Here is a 15,806-nt window from a genome sequence, read left to right as displayed (position 1 = left end):
AGCAGCACACCCTGCTTTTATTAACCACCGAGCACCCTATGTGGGTGGCGTTGGGCCCCCCTGTGCCCAGGATTCAGTGACCATTGGCTGCTGCATCTGAACTGGGATGCTCCAAAGAGCTGCCAGCCACCATGGGTGCCACAGGCCGTGGGGACGGGGGTACATGGGTCCAGCAGTGCCTGTGGGGATCCTTGGGGTCAGTGGAAGAGGGGCAGGAGGAGGGTGGGCAGGAGCAGGGCCAGGGGAGTGGCGTGGGCGCCGGGGGCAGAGTCACGCTGGCGGCAGGTGGTGTAGGGCTCGAGGCAGGCGGCGTAGGCCATGGCGTGGGCCACATAGGTCTGCTCCTGCACCCCGTGGAAGAGGTGGGCCATGGGGCCCTTGGCCAGGATGGGCACATCCTCACCGCCGTGGGTCTCTGAGTCGAGGGGCACCGCCGCCTGCTGCAAGTAGTTGTACTGCTCTGGGGAGGGGGAGAGGGGGTGAGGGGGGCAGCGGTGGCCCCCAGCCCCATCCCACCACCCAGCTGTGGTCCCTGTGCCCTCACCGGCTGTGTCACCGTCCACGTCGGTCCGGTTGGAGCCTGGGTAGCCCGGTCCGTTCCCATAGAGGATGGATGTGTAGTTCTTCTGGTCAGCAGCTTTGCTGGGTGCCAGACCTGGGGAAGGGGTGATGGAGAGCGGAGATCAGCCAAGAACCTCCGTATCACCCCTCTGGCCGCAGCCAGGGTGCCCCAGAGCCGGCAGTGCCCAGCACAGGGCTGTGCCCTGCTACCAGCAGCTGGGTAGAGCCCTACCAAAGATGGAGGAGCCGCGCAGGGTATAGCCACCGAAGGAGAAGACATGCGAGTGGTCAGCAGTGACTACGGTGAGGGTCTGCGCCTCATCAGTCAGGGCACCTGCCCGCTCGATGGCTCGGTCAAACTCCACTGCCTCTGTCAGCGCCTTATGGGCTGCACTGCTGTGGTGGCCGTGGTCAATCCTGCCACCTGCAGACAGGCACCTGCGGTGGGCTGGGGACCACTGGCAGCACTCCCAACCCTTACCCCCCACCCCGAGACGCAGAACCCCCCTCTCGCCTGCCATAGGGGCACCGGCCCTGACTTATCTTCCACAAAGAGGTAGAAGCCGTTGGCATTCCTGCTCAGAATGGTGATGGCCGCCTCCATCATCTCGGTGAGTGACGGGTCCAAGGTGGTGTTGCGCTCCAGGTTGTACTTCATGTCTGCAGGTTCGAAGAGACCTGGGAGGGGACACGTTGGGGATGGCCTCAGCGTCTGCACGCGTCCCGGTGGCTGCCAGGTCCCGGTGCACAGGACGTTTGTTACCCATCAAATAATTCACGCTGGAGTCAGCAGCAGCAGCCAGCATCTCCGTCCTGTTCCAGACATAGCGGGCACCCTGTGGGCAGATCCCATGGGGAATTAGTGGATGCCTGGCCCTGCCCCCAGGGGCAGTGGGCAGAGGGTTGTCCCCACCCATGACACCCACTGGCCGTGCTTCCAGCCACATGTCAATGAGGTTATTCCCATCCTCGCGCGTCCCGTTCTGCGTGTCGTAGGTGGGATACTCGGGGTCAGGTGTCCCCACGGGGGTCATGTATTTCCGACCGCCCCCTAAGATCACCTGGAGAGGACAAGACGGGTGCAGCGTTAGCAGGGGTGCCTGGGGAGGGGTCAGTCCCTGCTTCCCCTCCACGCACGGGTGCTCACGTTGATGTCGACGTTGTGAACCAGCTGCCAGGCGATGTCCTTGCAGCCCTGTTGGCGGGTGTCCGTGGGCATGCTGGCGTCCGCGTACCAGTTGCGGTTCACCACGTGGGCGTAGGTCCCCGAGGGTGACGCGTGCTGTACCCGCGTCGTTGTCACGATACCCACCGCCTTCCCTGCCAGCCCCCCAATCCGTCAGGCCTCCGAAGGGCAATGCTGGGTCGCGCGCTGTCGAGCCCTGGGGTACTCATGGAGGAGCAGCCTCCACCATGACACCCTTTGTCCCCACAAAGTCCTCCCACAGCCCTGCACCCCCGTTACCAGCTTTTCGGGCTCGCTCCAGCACCGAGACCACCTCGTTGCCCTCTGTGGTGTTGCACTGCGAGTAGCGGGCAGCCGCGCTCAGCCCCACCGTCTGGTAGTTGCCCTTCACCCCGCAGAGGTAGGCTGTGGCTGTCCCCGCGCTATCAGGGACCTGCCGGTCCACGTTGTATGTCTGCCGAGGACACGTGCCAGACTCAGGACCTCCATCCAGTGGGGTGCCCCCCTGCCCCAGCACCCCTTGCCACACTCATTCGTTCACCCGAGGACAAGTGTGAGATGGGCAGGGGCCCTGTGCACCCCATACATGCATTTCTGAGGTGCTTCTGTGCCAGCAGCTCCATGGCATCACCCTGGCCCCATGCCTGGCATCATCCTGCCCTTGTGCCCGGCATGGTGGGGATTTACCTTGGAGAGAGCCACATAGGGGAAAGTATCCAGGGCGAGGGGGGTCTCGGGGCCCAAATTCCCTTGCTCCTGCCCCTTTAGGATGCGGGTGGCCGTGATGGTGGGGATCCCGAGTCCTGGGCAAGGAGAGAGGGTCCTGGTCACCCTCTGGACTGGGTGCCCTCCCCGCACCCAGCTCTGCGGGGCAGCAGCGATGCCGGTCTGCCTGTCGCGGGTGTCAGCGGGACTCACCATCGCCCAGGAAGAGGATGAGGTTTTTGGCTTGGCTTATCCTGGGCTGGATCTCGAAGGTGGCCTCGATGGCTGCGGCTGCCTGCTTGTTCCAGAAGGATGGCTCCTCCTCCTCCGCTGGGACAGGGCAGCACCCCTCAGGCCCAGCTCACCCGCACTGCCAGGGCACCCGCACCCCCCGGGGTACTCGCTCCCTGGGCATCCCCATGCTGGGCCTCCTCTGACACGGACTGAGGGGGTCAGGGTGCTGTTTGGGGTGGGGGGAGACCACATGGGCTTGCACCCACTGCCTGGCTCAGGGGTCCTGGGGCAGAGAAGAATGAGGGTGAGCAAACGGGGACGTGATGGGGTGAATTATCTGGCAGGTGGGATGGGGTCACATCCATGGAGGAGGGGAGGCGATGGGCACTTCCCCCAGACTCCCCCCCCAGCCCAGAAGCAAGCAGGAACCTGACTCCACAAGGGGAAAATGTCTCAAGGTCCTCAGAAAAGTGAGGGTAAACCCCATTAACCCTTGCAGAGCAGGGCAGCCCCTGCTCCCCTCCCCAAACCCTCTCTGCGGCCAGTCAGGCTGGTGCCATGCTGGATGCCCCACTTCCCCGGGCACCTGCTGCAGCCAGCCAGCCACCCATTCCCATCCTTGTCCCCACCTGGGATGGCAGCAGTGCTGAACCCTACCCAGAGGCTCAGGCAAAGGGAGAGGCATGCCAGGAGCTGCATGGTGAGATTCCGTAGCTCAATGCCGCTGGCAGTGTCTGCAGCTCCAGCAGATCTGGCAGGGACTTTGGACCAGACTCAGCCCTCGCAGGGTGTGTGGAGGGGTTCGGCACATCTCTGATACCAGACAGCCTGGCGTCCTGCTACACAGAGGGCACAAAGGCCAAGGAGCTGGGCTGCAGACACCTCCGTATTGTTGCTGGGGGAACAGACAGACTTGGGGGGCAAGGGGATGGGTAGCGCCTGGCAGGTGCCGTTGCCCACCCTGGCTGTGGTGCTGCAGTGCCAGGGGGAAAAATGCCTTGGCCTGGGGTGCCAAAGGCAGCTCAGCCTCAGACCTGGGGCAAAGGAGGCATCGGAAGCACTTGGTGGTCACTCAAGTACCGAACAGCCCTGCTCTCTGCCCAGCATTCTCTTGAGCAATATCCACCGATGGGGACTAAAACTTTGCTCCTTGTTCAGTCCTTGCTGGAAAAGTACCAGCCCTTGTGTACTATGCCCCAGGCTGGCACATCTCACCCTCATTTCATCGCCTCCTTCACCCCAATGCCTCCAGTGCTGATCCCATGGGGGGAGCCAAGAGCCATGACTGCCTGGGGAAACTGAGGCATGAGGCAGTGACTAAGGAGGTGACCGCTGCTGCAAACCCTCACACGGCAGATGGAGACGTACAATCTGTGTTTTATTGCATCCCTTGATCCTGGCCACAGTGGGGACCTGGCTGCCGAGACCTTCGATGAGGTGGCTTGAGGCGGCTCCGGGGCAGGGACTGGGCAGCCCAGGCTGAAGTGGGGCTCGGCCGGGGTCTCTCAGCCCCCCACCACGTGGGCAGCTGTGCAGAGGGCCAGGAGGGCAAGCAGGGGTTGGGGGGAGTGCTGGGTGCTGTGGGAGGCCCTGCGGGCTGTCCTGCACCCAGGCTCGGCAGCGTAGGGCTCAAGGCAGGCGGCATAGGCCATGGCGTGGGCGATGTAGTGCTGCTCCTGAACCCCGTGGAAGAGGTGGGCCATGGGGCCCTGGGCCAGCACCACCACATCCTCCCCGCTGTGGGTCTCTGTGTCCAGGGGCACGGCTGCCTGCTGCCTGTAGTCCTTGTCCTCTGCAGGAAAGGTAGAAGACATGGGGCTGGGGGCAGCAGGCTCCCATACCCATGGCAGGGATGGGAGGGCAGCTCCCATCACCCCAGCATAGGGGCCATTCCTGCCCAAGGGACACCTGAACCACGCGGTGGTACCGGGACCCCAGCGGCCATGCCCATGGGATGCTGCCCCCAGCCACTCTGCGTCCCCCACCCCATACCCAGCAGGCTCCTACCTGCAGCGGGGAGGCTGGCGGCTGGGCGGCTTCCGTCACGGATGCTGTAGCCAGGTCCGTTGCCATAGAGGATGCTGGTGTAGGCTCGCTTGTCCTTGGCTTTCTTGGGGGCCAGCCCTGGCACAGGGAGCAGGGAAAGTCACCATGACCTCCCTGTCCCAGCCCAGTTCCTCACCCCAGCTCCCCGTCTTGGCCACTCAGCCTCCAGTGGGAGCAAAAGGGGGTGTGGGAGCAGGGATGGTCACTGCCCCGCCCCAGGACCCACCGAAGATGGAGGTGCCGCGCAGCGTGTTTCCTCCGAAGGTGAAGACATGAGAGTGATCGGCTGTCACCACGGTCAGGGTGTCGGAGGGGGAGGTGAGCTCGCCCGCCCGCGCCACCGCCCGGTCCAGCATGATGGCCTCCATCAGCGCCTGCTTGGCACGGCCACTGTGGTGGCCGTGGTCGATCCTGCCACGTGCACAGGGAAGGTGTACGTCACCCCCTCCTCAGTCCCCTGGGACACCCACCTTCTCCCAGGACCCACATCCCACACCAGCCCCAGTCACGCTGCCCGCCTGGGGCTACTCATCTTCCACGAAGAGGAAGAAGCCATTGGGATTCCTGCGCAGGATGCGAATGGCCTTTTCCGTCATCTCCACGATGGAGGGGTCCGTGGAGGCATTGCGGTTCAGCTCGTACTTCATGTCCTTGGGCTCGAAGAGGCCTGGGGGAGTGGGGTGGGAGGGGTCCGCACTAGAGTTGTTTCGTGACCCCACCAGCACCCCGGATCAGGGAGGAAGCGGAGGTGCTGCCAATGGCACAGTCAGTGGTGCTCTCACCCATCAGGTGGCTCACGGAGTCATCCTCAACCTCATCTAGACCCTTCTTGTCCCAGACATAGCGGGCACCCTGCCAGTGAGAACAGAGCTGGTGCCAACGGCACGTGCCCCACGCCCGGCATCATTGTCTCCTCCTCTGTGGCATGGTACCTGCTTGGCACTCAGCCATTCGGCAATCAAGTTGACGCCATCCTTCCTGGTGCCGCTCTGAGCCGGGTCCTCCGGGTACTCGGGGTCTGGAGTCCTCTTGGGAGTCATGTACATCCGCCCACCACCCAGGATCACCTGCCAGGGAACTCAGCAGACCCTCCTTGCATCCCTGGCGTCCCCTCCCTCCCACGCCCGCTCCCCAGCTCACGTTGATGTCCGTGTTGTGCACCAGTTGGTAGGCGATGTCCTTGCAGCCGTCCCGCAATGCCTCCTTGGGCATGTCGGCATCGGCGTACCAGCTCCGGCTGGCTGAGTGGGCGTAGGCTGCCCCGGGGGACGCATGCTGCACCCGCGTGGTCGTCACGATGCCCACTGACTTGCCTGCAGCACGGGCAAGGGTTTGCAGGGAGCCCATCCAGCCCTGCACGGCTTGGGATGGCCATGCCATGCCGGGTTCTAGGACAGGGTTTCCTGCTGCCCCGTACCCGCCAGCCTGGCCCGGTGCAGGATGGAGTCCACCTCGTTGCCGAAGGCAGTACGGCATTTGCCGTAGACAGCTGCCCCGCTCAGCCCCAGTGTCTTGGCATTGCTCTTCACTCCACAGAGGTAGGCTGTGCCCGTGCCAGCACTGTCGGGCACCTGCCGGTCGATGGTGTAGGTCTGGAAGCAAGCAGGGGCTAGTGGGGTTTTGGGCAGGGGTAGGGTGGCCTGCCCCTCCACCCTGGCACTGCCCCACTCACCTTGGCCAGGGCCATGTGGGGAAAGGTCTCCATGGCCAAGACGCTCTCCTCGCCCGAGCCGCCGGCTAGCTGCCCCTTGTAGATCCGAGCTGCCGACACTGTGGACAGCCCCATGCCTGTGGGCATGGCAGAGCCATGGAGTGGCACAGGGCTGGCAACCGGGGATGGTCCTACCCTCCCCAGGCAGTGCCTGGGGCCAGCTGGGCAGGACAGGACCTGTGCCAGCCCCATCCTCTCACCAGCCATGTCCTCCAGCGGCTGCCAAGCCATGGAGCCATGAGGCCTGGCTGGGACCCAGAGGACTCACCATCACCCATGAAGAGGATGATGTTTTTGGCCCGCTGTGCCACTGGCTGCAAGGCCAGGGCTGACTCCAGCCTCCTCCTGGCCCCATCGTTCCAGTAGTCCGGGGTCTTCTCAGCGTCTGGAGGCGAGAGCAGAGCTGGGGGTGTGTGAGGGCACTGGGCACCCTCAGGGTCCCCACAGATATCCTCCCCCAGGACCAAAGTGGGCGTCTCTACCCAAGGTGAATTTAGCTGCTCTGATCCCCCTCCCTGGGGGTCTCGGAGGGGCCAGGACCCCTCTGGGGATCAGCCCAGTCTTTGGCAACTCCAGCATTGCCCAGAGCCCATCTGCAGAGAGGGAAACTGAGGCACAGTTTGGCAGGGAAGTTCCTCGTGCCTCTCAGCAGAGGGGATGAGGTGCCTGAGCATCAGCCCCCCGCAGTGAGTGTGCCATGCCTGGGCAACCGCAGCCGGCTGTGGCTATTGATCCAAAGCCACTGCCAGGGGGTGAGGGGGCAGTGGGGCTCAGGGGGGGAATGGGAACAGGGGCTGCTTTGGTCGGGGCGGTGACAAACCCATTCAAAGGTTGAGGTCTCAAACCGCCTCGAGGTGGCCGAGAAGGTTTGCCTTTGCTGATATCCCATGGGGAGGTGACAGGGTGCCCGGAGACCCCCAGAGATGTGGCACCAGCCCCACTGCCCCCCCGCCAAGGGCTCCTACCCCCCACCGTCCCACACATCCCCTGTCACCTGAGGCTGCGGCAGCGAGCCGGGCGAAGAGGCAGAGGAGAAGGCAGGTCCCAGGGGAGAGCAGCCGCCCCATGCTACCCACCCCGGTTCTCTTCCCAAATGCAGCCTGTGACCAAGGTGGGGGGACAGCCCTTTATGGCCCTTCCCTGTCCCGAGGGCTGAGCCCCGCCAAGCGTGAGACGATGGGCTGATAACATTCAGGGACTATCTCCCAGCCCTGCCCAGGGCCCTCCCAGTGCTCCAGACCCTCTGCCCCGGGGCCAACCCTGCCCCGCTCCAGCCAGGGGGGACCTCCAGCCCCTCCAGCTCCCACGGTGGCAGCCCGGGGAGCAGCAGGGAGGGCGCAGGACAAAGTGCTGTTTTTGCAGACAGGTTGAGCAGATCCAGGCTGGGTTGGCCTTGTAGACCTCGAGACAAACCTGAGGAGGGGGACACCGGGCTGAGGGGCAGAGGGAGAACATCTTGCTTTTGGTGTCAGTGTCCTCAGGTTCCCTCTCCCAGGGGATGTGGTCACATGCTGCCCTTCAGGCCCTGGGACAGCCGGTGCCAGCACACCCACACAGTGATGTACCTGCTGCGGGCAGGGAACAGCCCTGTGTCACTGGCACCCAGCACGGAGATCCAGGAGGAACAGGCTGCTCCCACCCACTCCCAGGTTCAAAGGCGACGTCTACATGTGCTTGTACCAAGCCATGTGCAAGAACACCACCAGCAGCGCAGCTCCTGGGGACGCCAGGAGACCCTGGTGGCTTTCACCACTTGCCAGCTCCTGGGCAGCATGCTGTACCCAGCCCCGACACGCACCAGGGCCGATCTCCACCCTGCACTGGGCAGCCCAGCTGTGCTGAGCTCCTGGCTCCTGCGAAGGGCAGATGTGTCCGTGCCAGGGCCACACCTGTCACACGGAGGAGCCAGAGGGAAGCAGAGCCCCTTCCCCACCTGGCACATGGATCCACTCCTTCTTGCCAGACATCCACCAGCCACTGCTCACGGCTGCCTGTCCCCACTGGGGTGACAAAGTGGAGGCTGCCAGAGCAGCCAGTGTACCTGGAGACATCCCACATGGCACAGGTAGGGGACATGGGGATGACGAGCCGGCAGAGGTGCCTGGACACTACAGAGGGGCTGGTCGGTCTGCGAGGGGCCGGATGCTTGCTCTCACAAGTGGCAGGGAGAAGGGACATGGTGCTGCAGGGTCCCCAAATGGGGTTTGGCTGGAGACCAGGGTGTAAAGGGCTGGAGCAGACACCTGGTAACTCCCCGTCAAGGCTCAGACTGAGGGATTAGCTGCCGGAGCGGGAGCCGGGAGCACCATCCACCTGATCCCCCACACCCTCCGGCAGAGCACATGCCGGGGCTGGGGGAGGCGGCGAGGACGCCTGGATTTCACAATGCCCAGGAAGCCGCAGGCAGAGGAAGGCACCGGGCTGCCTGGGAGATGAGTTATTGCAGGGATTCCTGGCCAGGGAAATGCAAAATAAAACCTGCATGAGCACCCCACGCAGCTGCTGACCCGGATTTTATTACATGACATACAACCCTGCAAGAAACCCTCCTGCATGGCCCCATGGCTGCACCCCACCAACACCCCACCACATCCCACCTGGGATGCTGGAGCCAGACCCTCTCTGTTCCCGGGGACACACGTCCCCACTCGGCCCTCACCACGGGCACCTGTGGCTGGAGACAGACACCGCTGCCTTAAAAGAAAAAAAAAGAAAGCATCAAGCTAAAAATATCGGAGAGTAAAAATGTTCTGCCTGGGGCAGGCTCAAGCCCTGAGCCCCGCTCTCAGTCGGAGTTAAAATTCAAACCAGAAATAAACCAGCATCGGTTTTAAAACTCAAAAGCCCAAACTCCTGGTGGGTCCCCTCCATCCCCGCCAGGTGTCCAGGAGGTGACGAGTGTCAGCAGTGGGGAGCACGCGCAGCCCAGGGTGCTCACTTCTCCGAGCTCGGTCTCTTCAGCACAGCACTGTACTTAAGTGGGACACCGTCCGACATCAGCACGACCTCCACCAGTGTGAAAATGGTGATCACCTTCGGTGAGGGAGAGAAAAATGTAGAGAACAGGGTTTTTCATGTGGCTCAGCATCACACCAGGATTTGCTGAGAGCTGCGCTGGCTTTTGCTGCCTCTGCTGCGGCACCCATCAGGAGCTGGGGCATGGGGCAGGACAGCTTCAGACAGCTCTGCTGGGGTCCAGGGTGCTCCTAGGGCTGGGGCTGGATGCAGTATCTCCAAGGGCAACACCATCGGGCTGCAAACCCAGCCAGGGAACTCAAATCAACCTAAAAGAATCTCCCAAATCCTCACTTATTCCAGCCTCATCAAGCCCCAGTCTTGTTCTTCTGGGAAGGAGCGTGGGTGATTGTGCCCTCGGTTTTGGATCCCAACCTCCCCTAAAGCCTGCCCATGTGTCCCTTCTCCAGCCAGTGAATGCACATCATCCCTTAATGAAGCAACTTGGCCAAGCGCCAACACGGAGCTGCGGCAAGAAGGGTTTTCCACATGATGCCCAGTATTTTCTCAGCATTCTGCAAGGAAGGAATGACCTCCCCTGTGCTCCCTCAGTGAGAGGAGATCTGGGAAGGGAGCACAATGGATGAGAGAGATGGAAGGGAATAAAGACCCCAGAAAATCAATCCCTCCTGTTCAGGAACGCGCCGCTGCCTGCTGCCACCTCCCCGGTTCTCCGACTGTGTCTCTTTGTGCAGTTGTGTGGATTAAAGGCATAAAGCATCGATCAGGTCTACCCATGAGGCACGGTGAACAGGCTGGCTGGGACACCGGGAAGGGGCTGTCCCGGGGTCATGGCCAGGCATTTGGGGACTTCGCTTGCCAGAGCCTGTCCCCGAGCCCTGTGCTGCAGCAGGGCTCGACGGGGACATCTGCTTGGGGCTGGCCCGCAACAGAAGCGGGCACAGAGCCACCAGCATAACCTTGTCAAACCCTTCCCAGCTCATCCAGCGCCGGCTGCTCCAGATTAATCATTCAGAGCAGGAAAATCTCATTGAGACTTAAACATATCAAACTGGCCAGCAAGGAGCAAACCACAGGGAAATCCTTTAGTAGGCGGCTGCCCACATAGCTGCTGGCTGCCCACCACCAGTCCCCTGCCCATCCCTGCAGGAGCACACAGGGCAGTGGCTATGGGGCAGCCCCCCACCTCAAGGCTCTCCCTTGCAATCCTGCCCCATCCCTTTGCTGAACTGCTGGGGAACAGCACGATTTCACATCAAATCCCCCGAGCCTTAGCTCCACTTCATGCTCAAGCCCTGAGTGATGCCTACCAAGATCGTGGCCAGCTCCCGGAGCTGGGGGAGAGCTGGAGCAACACCTCCCCTCTGCTGCAGGACCAGCCAGCCCAGACTCTGCACACCTTCTCACAGCCAGCCTTCCCCAACGCTCCTGCTGCCTGGCTGAGCAGAGGCCAAGCACCGGGGCCAGGTGGGGAGCAGGGGGTGCTCAGTGCCGCAGAGTGTCTGGGTGACATCTCCCATGGTTCAGCATGGCTCCCGTGGGATCAGGCTCATCCCGGGGCTGGAGATTTATCGACTTGGGGATCTGCTGGCTCAGAGGACAGCTCACAGTCTGCTCCCAGGGGAGGGCTCCGGTGTTTTCTTAGAAGGCGTGGAGGGTTCGTGGATGAGATCCCTCTATTGCTGAGTGTTTGCTTAACCAAAATGGGCCCTGCTCATGCTGGGGCATCATTTTTCACGCGAGTCCCTGCTCGGGTGTAAGTGATACTCGCTCCTGTAGGAAAGGAGGAACCGTGTCCAGGGGGCTTCTCTGAGCCAAGATGGGAAAGGAAAGCTCAGCTTCAAAGGGAGGGAGGCCTGCAGAAATGCCTGCAGCAGTCGGGGCAGCTCGGCGAGCTCTGACCGCATCTTCCCTGGGAAGGACGGGACTCCCCAGGACACGCACCATACTAGCTGGAAGGGTCAGTCTGGCCCTGTATTAGGAGCTCTTTGCATCCAGCCGTAGGTGGACAAGGATGGGTTGCACTGGGCTTGGTTGGAATTGGGGTTCAAGTGCAGAGTCCCTGGAGCGGTGCAGGGAGAGGCTGGGATTCAGCCCTGCCATCCGCGCCCAGGCAGCAGCAGGGATCACAGCAGGTCAGCACAGCTGTGACTTTATAGTGACGCCAGACAATAGTTGGCAGAGAAATACTACTTAATCATGCCAGACAAATGCGATTGCTCCCTTTGATTGAGTTACCGAGTTAATAGATGACAGGGACACCAGAGAGAGATTTCTAGATGCTGTTAAACCATTTGACACTGCATTTCAGGAAGTCTGACTTAAAAAATTCCTTCTAATTTGGTCTCAACCCTATCACAGGGATGGAAACCCGAAGGAAAGGCTGTGCCAGTGAGGCAGCAAGGAATGCCTGGATGGGGGGAAGGGTCTAGATGGGAGCTGCCTTAGGCTTGATCTTACTTAATATCTTAATTGATGATCTGGAAGAAGGAAGTAAACAGCATGTTAATTCAATTCCTGAAGGAAACTGAATTGGGAGGCAGGGCATACAGCAGGCAGGGCAGAGTCTGAAGGCCATGGAGGGGTCAGATGAAGAGGCAGTGATAAAAAGAAGCAGCGCTGAATGGGAGAGGACGTTGAAGCTGAGATTGGACTCACTGGGGAGCAGACACAGAGGGACAGCAGGACCTGCAACCTGCGAGGCAGTCCAGCCTCCCGGACCCGTCCCTGTGGAGATCGTGGGATTCTCATGTTGCACCCAGCCTCCATGCCAGCCCCATGGTGTTGTGAGCCTGTCCTGTGCTGGGATGTCTTACCTGGGGCACAGATTCCTGCTCCAGCTTCTCTGGCTCCCACATGAGTGTCAACTCTGGCTTCCTGCCCACCTTCTGGAAGTGGAAGCCCAGTAAGGGCAGCGCCTGCGGGAAGGGAGAGTGTTGGGAACAGCCTGTGGCCCTGAACATCCCCCCATTCAGCTCTACCCCTCCACCTCACCTGAGGATGGGTACGACGCTGCTTCTGCCCAGCACGCTGCCTCTGCAGCTCTTTAACAGCCGGGATGCAGCAGCCCGTGAGCTGGAGCCTGGCACGTAAATCAGGGGCTGCTGTGATACACAAACAGCCCATATATCACACTATATGTCCTGTTTAAAGATGTCATTGCCAGCCATATAACCAGGTTATTAAGAGAAGACGCTGTCACTAACCGCAGGTGCTGGCCCACAGTGGTGCTGTCACAGTCCCACATCTACCCTCTGATTAAATGAAATGAAAACCAGCCTCGCTCCCTTTCCTTGCTTCAGCTCCACAATGATCTCTGTTTCTCTGAATGTATCTTTATTCTCTTTTACCCAGACTAGATCACTCCCAGCACATAGCAGGGAGAAGCTGGTCCTCAGAGACTGGGCTGCTCCAGACCCCTGCAGCCTCTCATGCCTGCCTGGGGCCAAGGGATGGAGGGGAAGCTCCATGAAGGCTCCCTCCCCTCCAGCTAGTCCGGCTCGGGTGCAGCTCTGCTGGCTGTAGGGCTGGCACAGAAGGGCACCAGGACAGTCACTGCCTCCGATGATGCCAGGCTGCTGCAGCCCAATTTGGTGTGGCAGTGTTGGCACTCTCTCACACTGGTGAGGTACTTACGTTGCAGTAGACGCGCTTCTGGACTCCAAACTTCAGCACCAGGACATCAAAAGCCTCGTTCAGGACACCCATCACCATGGCCTCTGACTCCAGAGGACCACACTCCTGCCAAGAGACAGGGCTGTCACTACATCCCCCATCCAGCCATCCCCAAGGGGAGCCAGTGTCTCCAGGTCTTGGAGCTCCGGCGGCGGTGGTTGCCCAGTGTGTCCCCTCACTGTTTGCCTTCCCCAATGCCAGCGGGGCAGCCACACAGCCCTCTGCCTGGTTGCATCTAGGCTGAGTCTTCCTGGGGAAATCCAGAGATGCCTTAGGGGAAGATAGTCTTGGCTCTTACCTTGACGAAGACAGCGAAGAAGAGGTCAGCACTGAGCTCCTGCACCCTCTTGGAAGCCATCTTCCGGTCGTTGCAGTGATCTGCCTGTCTCTGAATGGCTTCTTTCTTCATCTTGATGGGGGAGCTGGCACCTGGGAAGGGGACAAGTGACAATGACGTGCCTGCGCTCCCTCCTGCTCCAGCGCCATGCCATGGCACCCTGACCCAGACGCCCACCCCCATGTCGCTGTTATTTGAGGGCACCCATGTGCCAGGGAGATGCCCTGTGGGATGCAGACTCCGAGCACCTGGCACCCATGGCAGGCAGGCAGGAACCCGGGAGTCCTGCCTGCGCTGGGGACAGCCACCCCCTCCCCTCACAGCACCCAGAGCTGCTCTGCAAGTGGCCGGGCGGCACCCACCGAGCGAGGCGGAGAGGAGACGGTGCACGATGATGTCCGCGTAGCGGCGGATGGGCGAGGTGAAGTGCGTGTAGAAGGGCACGTTCAGGGCGTAGTGGCGAAAGTGGGTCTCGTCCTCCAGGACGCCGGTGCAGAAGTAGAGAGCCATCTGAAAGGGGTGAGAATCCAGGGAAAGGGGTGAGGAAGGAAGAACCCTGTGCAAGGTTGAAGGGATCTGTGTCTCCGAGTCAGAGCTCCAGCAGCCAATGGTCCTTCACCTGGTGCTCAGTTTGGGCTGTGCGGAGACAAGGTGGGTGCTGCAGGAACTGAGCACAGAGTAAAGGGGGCAAAGCCACTGCAGGGAGCTGCCGGCTGCCCCTGCCTGTCCCCAAGGATCGCGTCAACTTGCACGTCACACGTGAGTTTAAGCAGCCTCCTGCTTCTGCTCAGGCCCTGGGGCTCATTCACTATCCCCTTATCTTCTAGGGGAGAGCCCAGCCTGTCCTGTGTCCACCATAGACACTCTCCCAACAGGGGTTTCCCAGAGCAGCTTCCACGCCAGGTGCTTTGGTTCTGGGTCCAGCCGCAGGCTGCGCACACCCATCGCCCCTGGAGAGCACAGCAGGGGCTGGGACGAGCAGCTCCCCCGTTCACCTAGGAGGAGGAGGACGAGACAACCTCGCTGTGATCCACGCTGCTCCATCCCATGACGACAGCTGGGAAGCTGAGTGGCTGGGCTGCCTGGCCAAACGAGCACCCGGGCCGCTGCGGCCCTGCGCTGCCCAGCAGCCTCTTCAGCAGGAACCTCTCCCGGCTGCGCCGCCACTGTTATCCCACACGTTACAGCTTTTATTTTCACATCTGTGAAACACCAGCCCTCGAGGCTGGGAAAACAACGGGGGCTGAGCCCAGGCGGGGAGGGGAGGCTGTGTGGGTCAGGGGGGTTGCGGCGGGGTCATGGCACAGTGGCGATTGAATGAACCCGTTTAAAAATAAGAGCAAGTGATTTAAAAAAAACAGGAGTAGCCAGCTCTGATTACAGAGCTGTCCTGGGATCCACGGTTTGGGCAGCTGTATCCTCCGCTCTCCAGCCCAGCGGCACAGCCAGCTCCTGCTGAGCAGCAGCGCACTGATCCGGGCAAGTAAATAGAGCAGGTTAAAAAAAGCAGCATCGGTCCCGGCCTTATTATGAGACCCAAGAGCTGGGATCGGAGCTGTGATGGCTGCCAATTTCCACAAGCCAGAATTAAATTGTTTCTGATGGACTCCACGAAGTACGGTCTCCACTCAATTAGCTCGGCTCCCATCGAACAAGGCTCTGCACGGTCAGGCAGGGAGACACGCAGAGCGCCAGAGGATGCTGCAGGAGGAGACGAGTGCCCTTGTGCAGACAGACAGCATGAAATTACAGAGGGTTTGCAGCACCCATGCCAGGCTCCAAGGCCGAAGGGAGGAAGGTCCCTGCAATGCCAGGCAGGTAGAGAGCAGAACGTGCCCCTTTGATGGCACAGGTCAAAATCCCTGCTACGAGAAAGCCACTGGGAAGGGCTCATCCCTTCCCTGTGCCCAGCAGTGCAGGGCAACCCCTGCCTTGTTTTAAATTAGAAAAGATGCTGAAGGTCCCATGCTGCTTGCTGTTGCCTGAGGCACTTCTTCCTGATGGATGTGTTGGCCAAACCCTGCTGCTGCTGAGTCCAGCACCCCATTTTTGACACCCTCTTGGCAGCTCATGACCCTCATGAGGTTGGCACCAGCTTGGCTGGCACAGCAAAAATACTGCTGCAGGCTGCGGTGAGGTTACATGCTGCAGGGAGCCCAGACCAACACGTATCTGATACCCGTCCTCGCCACCATGACAGTGCTGCTCAGTGACACCAGCCTGGCATAAAGCAGATGTTTTCTTATTAACAGATTTGACTCACAAGTGGTCTCAAATCTCCAGGGTTTGCCGCAATTCCCGGAGAACTGCGAGGAGCCTGGAAATAAATCAGCCCCAGCCAACCAGGGGCGGCTTTTGCTCTCATGGACAGATTG

At 61.0% G+C, this 15,806-nt stretch overlaps 3 protein-coding genes across 3 annotated transcripts in view; all 3 read right to left on the bottom strand.

Annotated features, from left to right (window-relative positions):
* Positions 1-197: 197 nt before the first annotated feature.
* LOC104378345 (intestinal-type alkaline phosphatase-like) lies at positions 198-3,385 on the bottom strand. The gene is made up of 11 exons (XM_086618630.1): positions 3,316-3,385; positions 2,666-2,782; positions 2,435-2,550; positions 2,027-2,201; positions 1,709-1,881; positions 1,488-1,622; positions 1,325-1,397; positions 1,101-1,239; positions 794-999; positions 545-655; positions 198-460 (listed from the first exon to the last, which is right to left on the bottom strand). Exons 1-11 carry the CDS (start codon positions 3,383-3,385, stop codon positions 198-200), a joined length of 1,578 nt encoding a protein of 525 aa, XP_086474756.1.
* Positions 3,386-4,191: 806 nt separating this feature from the next.
* Positions 4,192-7,510, bottom strand: LOC104378347 (alkaline phosphatase, germ cell type-like). The gene is made up of 11 exons (XM_086618207.1): positions 7,438-7,510; positions 6,712-6,828; positions 6,405-6,520; positions 6,150-6,324; positions 5,873-6,045; positions 5,665-5,799; positions 5,515-5,584; positions 5,265-5,399; positions 4,959-5,150; positions 4,694-4,810; positions 4,192-4,478 (listed from the first exon to the last, which is right to left on the bottom strand). Exons 1-11 carry the CDS (start codon positions 7,508-7,510, stop codon positions 4,192-4,194), a joined length of 1,590 nt encoding a protein of 529 aa, XP_086474333.1.
* A 1,487-nt stretch (positions 7,511-8,997) lies between these two features.
* DIS3L2 (DIS3 like 3'-5' exoribonuclease 2) overlaps positions 8,998-15,806 on the bottom strand; it is a 194,895-nt gene continuing 188,086 nt past the window's right edge. The window contains exons 17-21 of the mRNA XM_086618081.1: positions 13,794-13,941; positions 13,393-13,523; positions 13,056-13,160; positions 12,236-12,337; positions 8,998-9,476 (exon numbers count right to left, since the gene is read on the bottom strand). Of these exons, the coding sequence (XP_086474207.1) occupies positions 9,378-9,476; positions 12,236-12,337; positions 13,056-13,160; positions 13,393-13,523; positions 13,794-13,941 (585 nt within the window). The 3' untranslated portion in view covers positions 8,998-9,377. The remainder of the gene's footprint in view (positions 9,477-12,235; positions 12,338-13,055; positions 13,161-13,392; positions 13,524-13,793; positions 13,942-15,806) is intronic.

This window comes from Tauraco erythrolophus, chromosome 11 (assembly GCF_009769465.1).
Source record: "Tauraco erythrolophus isolate bTauEry1 chromosome 11, bTauEry1.pri, whole genome shotgun sequence".
Classification (NCBI taxonomy): Eukaryota; Metazoa; Chordata; class Aves; order Musophagiformes; family Musophagidae; genus Tauraco; species Tauraco erythrolophus.
Note: the sequence above shows the minus strand (reverse complement) of the source record. Positions and strands in the feature narration are given on the sequence as shown.

What these genes read in the sequence shown, in the direction of transcription:
- LOC104378347 (XM_086618207.1), bottom strand. Translation starts at nt 7,510, where the DNA reads ATGGGGCGGCTGCTCTCCCCTGGGACCTGCCTTCTCCTCTGCCTCTTC. An exon ending in GCACCGGGCCAGGCTGGCGG is followed by an intron (nt 6,046 to 6,149) that starts GTACGGGGCAGC and finishes CCCGTGCTGCAG; the next exon opens with GCAAGTCAGTGGGCATCGTG. An exon ending in CGCCAGCCTCCCCGCTGCAG is followed by an intron (nt 4,479 to 4,693) that starts GTAGGAGCCTGC and finishes CCTTTCCTGCAG; the next exon opens with AGGACAAGGACTACAGGCAG.
- LOC104378345 (XM_086618630.1), bottom strand. Translation starts at nt 3,385, where the DNA reads ATGCAGCTCCTGGCATGCCTCTCCCTTTGCCTGAGCCTCTGGGTAGGG. An exon ending in TGTGGCTGGAAGCACGGCCA is followed by an intron (nt 1,398 to 1,487) that starts GTGGGTGTCATG and finishes ATCTGCCCACAG; the next exon opens with GGTGCCCGCTATGTCTGGAA. An exon ending in CGTGGACGGTGACACAGCCG is followed by an intron (nt 461 to 544) that starts GTGAGGGCACAG and finishes CCCCCTCCCCAG; the next exon opens with AGCAGTACAACTACTTGCAG.